Raw genomic sequence first — 11,262 nt, forward strand, 5'->3', positions numbered from 1 at the left:
TCCCACATCGGGCTCCTTGCTCAGCAGAGAGCCTGCTTCTCTCTCCGCCTCTGCCTGCTTGTGTGCTTTCTCTCTCTCTCTTTCTGACAAACAAACAAACAAACAAACAAACAAATAAATAAATAAATAAATAAATAAAAAAAAAAAGAACTGAACCTTGATTGTCTGTGGAGGAGTTCGGTTTTCAGCAACGGGCACTGATAAGTGTTGCCCGACATTAACATTGAGCAGTCCTAAAACACTTCTTGTTTTTGTCAAGAGTGCAGTGGTTTATTACATACGGTGAGAAACACCCGAGTAGATCTGCCTGCCCTCAGCATTTCCTAAGTTAACCCCCCGATGGCTTAGAAAAGATGAGAAATGTGGACAGACAGTTCCTCCCAGATATAAATGAATGTATGTAAGATGGCCACTGTGATAGTTTGGGAGAATAGATCAGTAAGAGTAAATAAGTTGTACTTTAAACATGTTACCATGTATTTCTTTGTTATTTTTAAGGGGAAAAAATTTAGATTTTACAATTCTCTTTTCAGACCATATTTTACATCCTTCCACGCCTTTCAGGCCTGGTTGAAGACGAATGGATTGCCATTGGTAAATTTACCAGATTCACGGACATCCCCTCAGATGCAGGATTTCAGTGGTACCTTTCGCCGGCTCACCTCTGTGAACTGAAACCGGGTGACTGGGCTCAGCAGGACGTAGGTAAAGAAGTGTTTTCTTTTTCTCCCCTTGTTAACTTGGTTAGCCTTACTTGTTTCAGTTCTTGAAAACAGAGAGGTGATCGTACCACTTCTCACTGATGTGCTGAAGTCTGTTCCTCCTCCACTTAGAGGAAAGACTGTGAAAAAAGGTGCTATAACTTTGGTATTTTTTTTTTTTAAGATTTTATTTATTTATTTGACAGACACAGATCACAAGTGGACAGAGAGGCGGGCAGAGAGAGAGAGGGAAGCAGGCTCCCTGCTGAGCAGAGAGCCCGATGCGGGACTCGATCCCAGGACCCTGAGATCATGACCTGAGCCGAAGGCAGCGGCTTAACCCACTGAGCCACCCAGGCGCCCAACTTTGGTATTTTTAATTGCTTGGCTTCACTATAAAAAGCCAAGGAGAGCCTAATCTGCTTTATTATATAAAGCTAGTAACTTCGCTTTTCCTTGAAATATTACTGTTAATTAAAAAGGGTCCGATTATGAAATCTCATGTCTTGGCCCATTTAGGAGTAAAGCAGAGCTTTCGATTCTCGTCCCCCGCGGGTCAGGCTGGACCTCACTCATCTGTTCGGCCTTCTTTCTCCTGTTTCTGCACCCTCTGTGACACTGCTTCCCTTCGCCTTTCTGAAGGACCCACATTTCCGTCAGCTGCTCACCTCCTCCCCATCCCCCGCACAATCCAGTGACCCCTGGACCGGCTCTCCCACCCGTCCTGGAAACCACAGCAAGTGTTAATGGCTGTGGAGCAGCGGGCTTCCATTCTCCTCGCTGTGGCCACTCCTTTGGCCCTCGTTCTGGCTCTCCCTGACCCAGAACCACCGAAGAATCTTTCAGAAAATCAGAAACGGTCTTTGTCTCCTTCATAGAGCCTAAGTGGGCGCTCTTCTCTAAGCACATCTGCCCTGTAAGGCGCATTGATCTGCTGGCTTCTTGCTGTCCTGATTTTCCTCTTCCATCTGACCTGTCTCCTCTTTAGGGGTTCGTCTTTGTCCTGTATACTTGTAGTGCTCTAAAATTTTAATGTTTTCAAGAATTCTTTGGACAACTTGTATAAAGAACAGATACTTGGGACTCCCTCCCCACACACACTTAGATTTTAATTCAGTGTGTGTAGAGGAAAGTTCCGGAAAAGTGCATTTTTTATCAAATACTCCGGATGGTTCACTAATACATTTTAAGACATAATCACTTTAAATTTATTTATTCCTTCAGTCAAGACTTATTGCCTCCTCTGTGCTGGACAGAAGGCCAATTCCCTGCCCTTAGGCAGCTTATACTCATTTCTGCACAGAAGGTACCATAAACACAAAGCGGGATAGAGGTAGTGACAGAGGATCAAAGAGCCCTTTCTCAGGAGCCGACACTGAGTAGAACCTCGGTGAAGCGAGAGCAGTTGAGCAAATATCCAGAGGGAGAGCTTTCCCAAAACAGAGTACCTCAAACAGGGAGATCCGGGGACAGAAGGTGGTGACAAAGCTACTTCATCAGTGTGGTGGGGACGGCCCCAGTGGGGCGGGCTGAGCAGAGACGGAGGAGAGAGGACAACAACACACATGGGCAGCTGGTTTGCGTTGGATCGCAGAGCGGAGCTGAGAAACCAGGTGTCTCTCGGGTGGGGAAAAGGCTGAGGGGGTCTCTGTTTTGTTTTATTTGGTGGAAAAAGGAGGGGGTGTTGCAGTGCCATCTTTATGCGAAGACTTCAGTGTTAGTATCCCCTGGATGCTTTCACTGGCCTGGTCTCCTCATTCTGTGTGCTGTCCCTGAGCATTTGTGTTAATTTCCCCAACTTGAAACCACCACCTACATAATGTAACTTCTCATCTTTGTCTCTGTCTGGCCTCTTTCCTGAGCCTGCTGGACATTGCACAGATACCCAGAAACTCTTGAAACTCAACATATTTGAACTGGATTTCCCTTGCTGCCCACACTTGCCTCCTCTATAACCCCTTCCGTCAGTGGTGCCACTTGGTCACCAGAGAAGTCATTCTCCTGTGCCGTATTCATGTCACCAAATTGGGGTGATTCTGCCTCCCAGATCTGGCTGCTTCTGCTCTTGCCTGGGCTTAATTTAGACTTTGTCTTTGCTGGGACTGGCGCAAAGGCCCCAACTTATCCTCACCTCACTTTGAAGAGGGGTTTTTCCTAAAACACAAAACCAGTACTGTTATCCCCCTTTTTAAAACCCTTTAATGGCTCCTACCTGCAGAGTAAGTTCTTTATCATTCCATACAAGTCTTTTATGCTCTTTTTATGTTCTGGGCCATCATGTTCCATCCACGGCACACTGTGAGCTACAGCAGAGTTCTGTCACTGCCCGGGTCATGGTCCTCCCATGCCCTGTGCACGTGCACACCTGTCCCTACAGTCTACACTGCCCTCCCACACTCGTTGTTTGCACATTCCTCCCTGAGCCTTCCTGGATCTTTCTCTCTGCCCAAGCCTCCCTCCCACAGACATGACATCCCTCGCTACAGCCCCGTGTTCTGGTATTTGCATGTCTTGTCCGTCCAGGTAAGCTCTGTGCTCCCTGATGGCTCAGTCAGCAGTCTGGAGTAGAGCCGTTGAGGAAGAGCCTGGAAGGGTAGTCTCGGTCCTGTGCTACAGGACGCTGCATCAGACAGGTTAATAACATTCTGCATACTCGTAGCATTGGTTAAGGGATAATTGCCTCAGAGAGCGTCATCATTTTTCTAACAGTTGATCATTTTATTTTATTTTATTTTTAACATATAATGTATTGTTTCAGGGGTACAAGTCTGTGATTCATCAGTCTTAGACATATTACTCATTTGAGGGAAATTCCCCTAAGTACTTGTAAAATAATTTAGGATAAAGACTGTGTATGTTTGTTTTCAGGAATACACTGTTGTGTATAAGATACACCATTACTTTATGGACCTTTAAGAAAAAAATGCTAAAATCATACCAAACTAGGTCTGAGATGCTTCCCATTTGGGATATGCTAAAATGTAGACAAAAGCACATATTCTATTTTCATGAAATGTTGTAGTATATTAGTTGTTAGAGTTGAATTTGGAAATTTAAAATTACTATTGAAGGAGCGCCTGCATGGCTCATTCAGTTGAGCGTCTGCCTTCAGCTCGGGTCATGATTTCAGGGCCCTGGGATCAAGCCCTGCATCAGGCTCCTTGCTCAGTGGGGAGTCTGCTTCTCCCTCTCCCTCTGCCTGCTGCTTCCCCCTGCTCGTGCTCTCGCTGTCAAGTGAATAAATAAAATCTTAAAAAAAAATTTTTAATTACTTTTGAAAATAGCAGTCGTGTCTGAATTCAAGTAAAGTTCTTTTGTTAATCTCATTCTGAACTATCATTTTCAACTCTTAACTCTGTGTGTATGTGTATAAATAAATAGGTTTTCATATATGGGATTATTTCCTTTTCCTTCTCAGGTTCTCACTCGGGCGAAGCAGATAGCCAGTCTGAGTGGACGGATGTTCAGAAGAAGATTATCCCCTGGAAAAATAATGCTCCAGATTTAGATCTGGAGCTAGTATTTCAGGATCGAGTTGCCAAGCTTGGAAAGTCAATTAGCAGACTGATTGTAGTGGCCTCGCTCATTGATAAACCAACTAATTTAGGAGGTAAAATTACAGTTTTCCAGGGGGCTTGCTTAAAATCTTTCGATCCTGAAAACTTGTATTGAGTCCATTGCCATTTTGCTCGTTTAACCCTGCTGGGGAGCGTCGGGGGGATCCATGGCCAAAGTGAGCCCGGGGGAGGACTGCCACCAGTAACCATCGCCCTTTGCGCGCAGGACTGTGCAGGACCTGCGAGGTGTTTGGGGCCTCAGCCCTCGTGCTGGGCAGCCTGCAGTGCGTCGGAGACAAGCAGTTCCAAGGCCTCAGCGTCTCCGCAGAGCAGTGGCTGCCTCTAGTGGAGGTGGGTAGAAAGTAATTTGTTAGTAAAACGCTGATTTGCTGAAATCTTCTGTGGTTCTCTGTCTTCAAGTATTAGTCCTTTTGCACTACTTTATATTGTAGCTTAAACTAACACTCAAAGTAAAATACACCCTCTCTGTTCCCCCATTCCTTTTATTATCTCTCACTTTGTTGTATTTTTGGAATTCTTTTTTTTTTTTAAAGATTTTATTTATTTATTTGAGAGAGATTGAGAGAACCAATGGGAGCAAGAGAGGGAGAAGCAGACTCCTCACTGAGCAGGAAGCCCAGAATGGGGCTCCATCTCAGGACCCTGGGATCATGACCTGAGCCGAAGGTGGACGCTTAACCGACTGAGCCACCCAGGTGCCCCCAGAATTCTTTTCTGTAAAATACATCCTGTTGCAACTCAGGAATACTTTTTATAAATATATTTGATGTTGGGGAGGTTTTTTTTTCTTAAATTTTTTATTTCTTAAAGATTTTACTTATTTACTTGACAGAGAGAGCAAGGGAAGGAACACAAGCAGGGGGAGTGGGAGAGGGAGAAGCAGGCTCCCTGCTGAGCAGGGAGCCTGATGTCGGGCTTGATCCCAGGACCCTGAGATCATGACCTGAGCTGAAGGCAGATGCTTAATGACTGAGCCACCCAGCTATAATTATAGTTCCTTTTCCTTGTAAAAAGACTTAGTTTCATAGAAGTGTTTTTGAAACTGATTTTACTCCGAGTAAGGCTGTAAATGAATAATTTATTATTCTGCTCTTGTTAAACTCACTTTAAGGTAAAACCACCTCAGCTCATCGATTTTCTGCAACAGAAAAAAACAGAAGGTTACACCGTCATTGGTGTGGAACAAACTGCTAAGAGTGTAGACCTGACTCAGTACAGCTTTCCGGAGAGATCTCTGCTCTTGTTGGGGTGAGAAGATTCGTTTGAGTCTCAGCCTAGAAAAAGCTTTAGGAAATGTGACAGTTCACCGACACTTCTGATGTTACACCCACATCAAGGGTTTTGACTTGTAATGTATATGGAAAAACCCCTAGTTTTTGTTTTATTTCACCTCTTTGGGATGATCGGGTGAACCCAGATTGACCCATAAATCTGTGTTACTTATTTCCCTGGTGCCACAGACTTCACTTTTTATTTTGTTAATCTGACTGAGGGACATTCAGATTATCGGAGGGGAAAAAATGTGTTTATTACAAGAAAACTAACCTACCTTCTTCCATTTTTCTTCACCAGAAATGAACGTGAGGGAATTCCGGCAAATCTAATCCAACAGTTGGATGTTTGTGTGGAAATTCCTCAGCAGGGCATTATCCGCTCGCTGAATGTCCACGTGAGTGGGGCTCTGCTCATCTGGGAGTACACCAGACAGCAGCTGCTCAGGCATGGGGGTGCCGAGTCATGAACTTTGTGCCTTATCTGAGATCAGTTATTGGTGCTCTTGAAACCTTGTTTTAAAGACTGTACTAATGAAATCAACTCAAAAGTTTACCAGGATAATTTGTATTTCTTTTTCTTGCCAAATTAATGCCAAAACTTTTTCATGTGCCTTAAATATATGACTATGTTTACCCCTTAAATAAATATTTTTAGCTAAATTGCATTGCTTCTTTAATAAAATATTTTAAGCAGTTGTGGAAATAAAAGTGTATTTTAAGAAGAGAATTTCTTTCAGAAATGTGGACCGTGACGGGAGTAAGGCAGAATTTCAGCAGCTGTCACCTGCGAACACCACACGCTTCCCTCTCCAGGAGCGGTGGTGGGTGGAAACAGAGGTCCTGCTCGCGGGGAGAGGAGCCCTCAGCCTCTGTTTGCTGCTTCCTATCGACTTATTCCCAGGGAGGAGACCTGCCTGGCCAGCTGTTGAGAAAGCTTCCCTTTCCATGATGCTCAGATAATAGGTTTGAATTTCCTTTTAAAGCCAGGGAATAGGCCTTTATCATTCATATGAAGTTTTTGGAAAACTTCCCTACACTCCCTTTGCTCAGAGAGTTCAGATAAGGTTAGTAATGGTCTGTATTCTGACAGACGTCAACATCAACCCAAAGACAGTGAATTATTCTTAGGCGTCATCACCAAGAGGAAGAATGGAGCCCAGTCAGTCCGATTTACTATTTCTGTTGTCCTGAGGATGTTTTTGTTTGATATTGAGAAGACTTCAGTATTGAATGGGGACCATTTATCCCCGTCTAGCAATGAACTTCAATCATGTGTGGGTCCTTTTTAATAATACTTGAATTTCAGAATCTGTTGCCAGTATGTTTTTTTTTTTTCTTCTGTAGCTTTGATAATTTTTGTTTTGCAGAAGAGTTGCAAAGATAGTGCATAGTCTGCCTATGCCCTTCCCCCAGGACCCTCCAGTAGGATCTTACAGAATCGTGGACCCGTAGCAGAACTAGGAAATGAACATTGCTAACGGTGCTGTTCGCTAAGCTGCAGACCACCACTCTGACCTCCACTGGGATTTCTCGTTCTGTTCCAGGACGCTGCATCACATTAGGCGGTCAGGTCTCCTCAGTCTCTTGCGATCTCTGACAGAGTCTCAGTCTTTCATTGTCTTTGCTGACTTTGACACTTTCGGGAAGTACTGGGTAGATATTTTGTGAACGTCTTATGATCTGTGTTTGTCTGGTGTTTTCTCGTGATCGGAACGAGAGCTGGGTTTTTGGAAGGACCCCGCAGTGCTGACGCACGCCCTTTTCGTCACATCTCAGTGTGAGCTACTCCTGATTGTCTGTCGAAGGCACAGTTCACCTCGTTCTTCTCAGTGAAGTTCTGCTTTTCGCTCTCCGTGCTGTTTTTGAGAAGCTGGGTCACTACGCCTTGCCCACACTCCAGGTAGAATATAAGCTTCACCTCTTGGAGGGAGGATGACCAGACATGAGGGGCAGCTGTTGAAACTGCAACGGTAATTAGTAAGTATTGTGGGAGAGCGACTTGGAGGCTCTGCGGGGAACTTTCTGTTGAGCGTGTTGCCCACTCAGTCTAGCCCTCTGCAGGGTGTTGCCTACGGTGTGCTTATGGTGACAGTCTGTTTCCCTCACTTCTCCATTTGTGACTCGGGATTCTTCTGTAAGGAACACCAGTCCCGGATTGACTCATTTGTTCAGATCAGTGTGGATGGTTGGCTCATGTCCTTCTGACCTGCTCCCATTCTTCCATTTCTCTTTTAGAACTTCCTTTCTCTCTGGCAGCTCTCGGTGCTCCAGGCGCTTTCATTTTCCCCACTCCAGTTCTGGAATCCAACAGTTCTGCAGGGAGCACAGATGGCCCTTTAGGTGGCTGGAGCTAGGGAATTCAGTGTCTACACCGCGTGTGTGCACACACATGGTGTCTAGACGTGAAGGTGAACGTGAGTTTCTTAGAAGCCTCAGGCACCAGTCGGCTCCGCAAGGTTAATCCTGACACTTCTTATTTTTAACTGCTTTTTCTGACTTAAACATGCTTCTCATTAGTGTACTTTGAGAGCTGCTAAACCAGAACTATGTGAAATTTAGCAATTTCTGTAAGTTCTTTTTGTCTTCAGCCTGACAGGATCCTATCAGAACACCATTTTTCAAAGTTATCTAGATCAGCTAGATTATCTAGATCAGCTCCTTTCTTATTCACCCCTTCTAGTGAGGAATGTCCTATATTTATAATACAGGTAGATTCACTTATCACAGTAAACATTCTAAATGGGAATCCCTCCGAAATCCTCGTTGACCTGACTTTAATGTGCATACAGCCCCAGTCACTCACGTGTCCAGTTCTTGGGGTTTTGGGGAGTGCTTACTCATGAATCACCACCACAGTGCCACAGCAGACCATCTCAACGCCTAAAAGTCCCTTGGTGTGACCCCTTCATGGTTGACGCCTTTCCCCATTCCCAACCACTGACCTGTTTTCTGTACTAATTTTGCCTTTCCCAGAATCCTATAAATGGAAGCGCAGAATACATCACCTTTTGGGTCTGGCTTCTTACACACAGAAAAGCAAACAGAAGGTTCCTCTGTGCTGCCGCAGGACTCACGAGGTTATTCCCTTCTCAGTGCTCAGTAGTATGCCATCGCAGAGATGGACCTGCTTTTCCCTCCTCTGTTGTAGGAATCTGGGTTGTTTCCAGTCTTTGGCAATTGTAAGTGAAGCTGCTATCAACATGGGTTTTGTCTGCCGCTCATTTGCTGGAATGCCCGGGAATGCGACTGCTGGGTCATAAGAGAAGCATAAGCTTAACTTTGTAAGAAGTCAGTGTGGATGGTTGGTTCGTGTCCCAAAACAAGTCCTCTTGTTCTGCATTCTCACCAGCAGTGAGTAGGTGTTTCTGCTGCTGTGTAGCCCCATCAGCGCTTGGTACTGCCAGCTTTTTAAATTAAGCTGGCCTATTTTGGTTTTGAAGATTTTATTTGAGAGAGGGAACGTGTGCGCGTGAGCATGAGCAGGCGAGGGGGCAGAGGGAGGGGGAGAAGCAGGCTCCCCACTGAGCAGGGAGCCCGGTGCAGGGCCTGATCCCAGGACCCTGGATCATGACCTGACCTGAGCTGAAGGCAGAGGCTTAACCCACTGAGCCACCCAGGTGCCCCAATTTATCCATTTTCTTAAAGCTGGGGTGATTTACTTTTTTTTTTTTTAAAGATTTTATTTATTTGACAGAGAGAGAGAGATCACAAGTAGGCAGAGAGAGAGAGAGAGAGAGAGAAGCAGGCTCCCTGCTGAGCAGAGAGCCCGATGCGGGGCTCTATCCCAGGACCCTGAGATCATGACCTGAGCCGAAGGCAGAGGCTTTAACCCACTGAGCCACCCAGGCGCCCCAGTGATTTACTTTTTTAGAGTTGTAAGAATTCTTTATTCTGGATACAAGTTCTTTATGATAAGTAATTTGTGAATATTTTCTCCCAGTCTGTAATTTATCTTTTCATTTTCTTAATATCTTTCACAGAGAAAATATTTTTAGTTTCTATGAAGTTCAGCTTTTACAAAACTTTTCCTTTGATGGATTACACTTTTGATGTCATGATCTAAAAGTTAATATTTTCCAACCTAAAATATAGAACTCCTCTATTTTTTTTCTAAAAGTCTTACGGTTTTATATTTTATTTTGTTCTATGATCCATTTTGAGTTTGTCTTTAATAAGGTGCGTGGTGTGTTAGGCTTCATTCTGTTACGTATGCACGTGCACTTCCCAGCACCGTGCACCATTGTCGAAAAGAGGATTCTTTCTCCACTAAGTTGCCTTTGCAACTTTGTTCAAACTCGGTGGACTATTCAAGTGGGTGTATTTCTGGACTCTGTTTTCTGTTCCCCTGAACTAGGTATCAGTCCTTTTGCCAATACTACAGTTTTGATTACTGTTCCTTTAGAATAAGCCTTGAAATCATGTACTACAAATCGTATGTCTGTTCTTTAAAAAAAATGTTTTGGCAATTATAGATCCTTTGCCTTTCCATGCAAATTTTAGAATCAGCCTGACAATAGTGTCTAGACAAAAAAGCTTGTTGGGATTTGGGGGTTGTGTTGAACAAACTGGGAGAACTTAACGGTTTATTAAGAATATTAAGGGGTATCTGCGTGGCTCAGGTGATAATCTTGGGGTCCAGGGATCACAGCCTGCATTAGGCTCCCCACTGAGCGAGGAGCCTGCTTCTCCCTCTGCCTCTTCCCCTGCTTGTGCTCTCATATAAATAAATAAAATCTTTTTTAAAAAGTGATATCTTGGGGCACCTGGGTGGCTCAGTGGGTTAAGCCGCTGCCTTCAGCTCAGGTCATGATCTCAGGGTCCTGGGATCGAGCCCCGCATCGGGGAGCCTGCTTCCTCCTTTCTCTCTGCCTACTTGTGATCTCTGTCAAATAAATAAATAAAATCTTTAAAAAAAAAAAAAAGTGATTTCTTGAATCCCTGAATACAGTATATCTAATTAGATCCTCTCTGACTTTTAAGTATTTTATGGCTTTGTAGTTGTTAGATATAGGTCCTATACATGGACTTACACCAAATATTCATTTTATTTTTTTAGTGCTACTATAAATTTAGTGTATTTCTTATTTTAAGTTCTAATTATTCCTTGCTAGAATACAGGAATAGGATTTTCTTTTGTATACTGACCTTGTTTCTTGCCATCTAAGATTCGGTTAGTTCTAGGAGCTTGTCAGTTTTTTGGGATCACTGGCTCACCATGTGTCTGTCTCACAGTTTAGTAGTTTCCAACAATATTTCAAACATCTACATTACTTTGTAGGTTCATGGTGATCTGTGATGTTACTATTGTGATCATTTTGGGGCACCATGAACTACGCCCACATAGACGGCAAACCTGCCTGATAAATGCTGTGTGTCTTCTAGACTGTTCCACTAACCAGTACTGTTCCTTCTCTCTCTCCCACTCCTCCGACCTCCCTATTCCCCGAGACAAAACAATAATAAAATTAGGCCAAGTAATAACCCTACAATGGCCTCCAAGTGAAAGGAAGAGTCCTACATCTCACTTTTTTTTTTTTTAAGATTTTATTTTATTTGACAGATAGAGATCACAAGTAGGCAGAGAGGCAGGCAGAGAGAGAGAGAGAGGAGGAAGCAGGCTCCCTGCCGAGCAGAGAGCCTGATGCGGGGCTCGATCCCAGGACCCTGGGATCATGACCTGAGCCGAAGGCAGAGGCTTTAATCCACTGA

At 44.2% G+C, this 11,262-nt stretch overlaps 1 protein-coding gene across 4 annotated transcripts in view; it reads left to right on the top strand.

Moving 5' to 3' along the window:
• The window catches only part of LOC111160485 (TAR (HIV-1) RNA binding protein 1), an 84,901-nt gene extending 78,645 nt beyond the window's left edge, over positions 1-6,256 (top strand). For 3 of the 4 annotated variants that reach the window (XM_022523630.1, XM_022523631.1, XM_022523632.1), the window contains exons 26-30: positions 534-705; positions 4,120-4,311; positions 4,485-4,609; positions 5,391-5,527; positions 5,852-6,256. In XM_022523630.1, coding sequence (XP_022379338.1) covers positions 534-705; positions 4,120-4,311; positions 4,485-4,609; positions 5,391-5,527; positions 5,852-6,020 — 795 coding nt within the window. In that variant the 3' untranslated portion in view covers positions 6,021-6,256. The remainder of the gene's footprint in view (positions 1-533; positions 706-4,119; positions 4,312-4,484; positions 4,610-5,390; positions 5,528-5,851) is intronic. The other variant, XR_002641485.1, reaches the window with a different exon arrangement.
• The last annotated feature ends 5,006 nt before the right edge of the window (positions 6,257-11,262 follow it).

This window comes from Enhydra lutris, unplaced genomic scaffold (assembly GCF_002288905.1).
Source record: "Enhydra lutris kenyoni isolate GAN:26980312 unplaced genomic scaffold, ASM228890v2 scaffoldscaffold76, whole genome shotgun sequence".
Classification (NCBI taxonomy): Eukaryota; Metazoa; Chordata; class Mammalia; order Carnivora; family Mustelidae; genus Enhydra; species Enhydra lutris.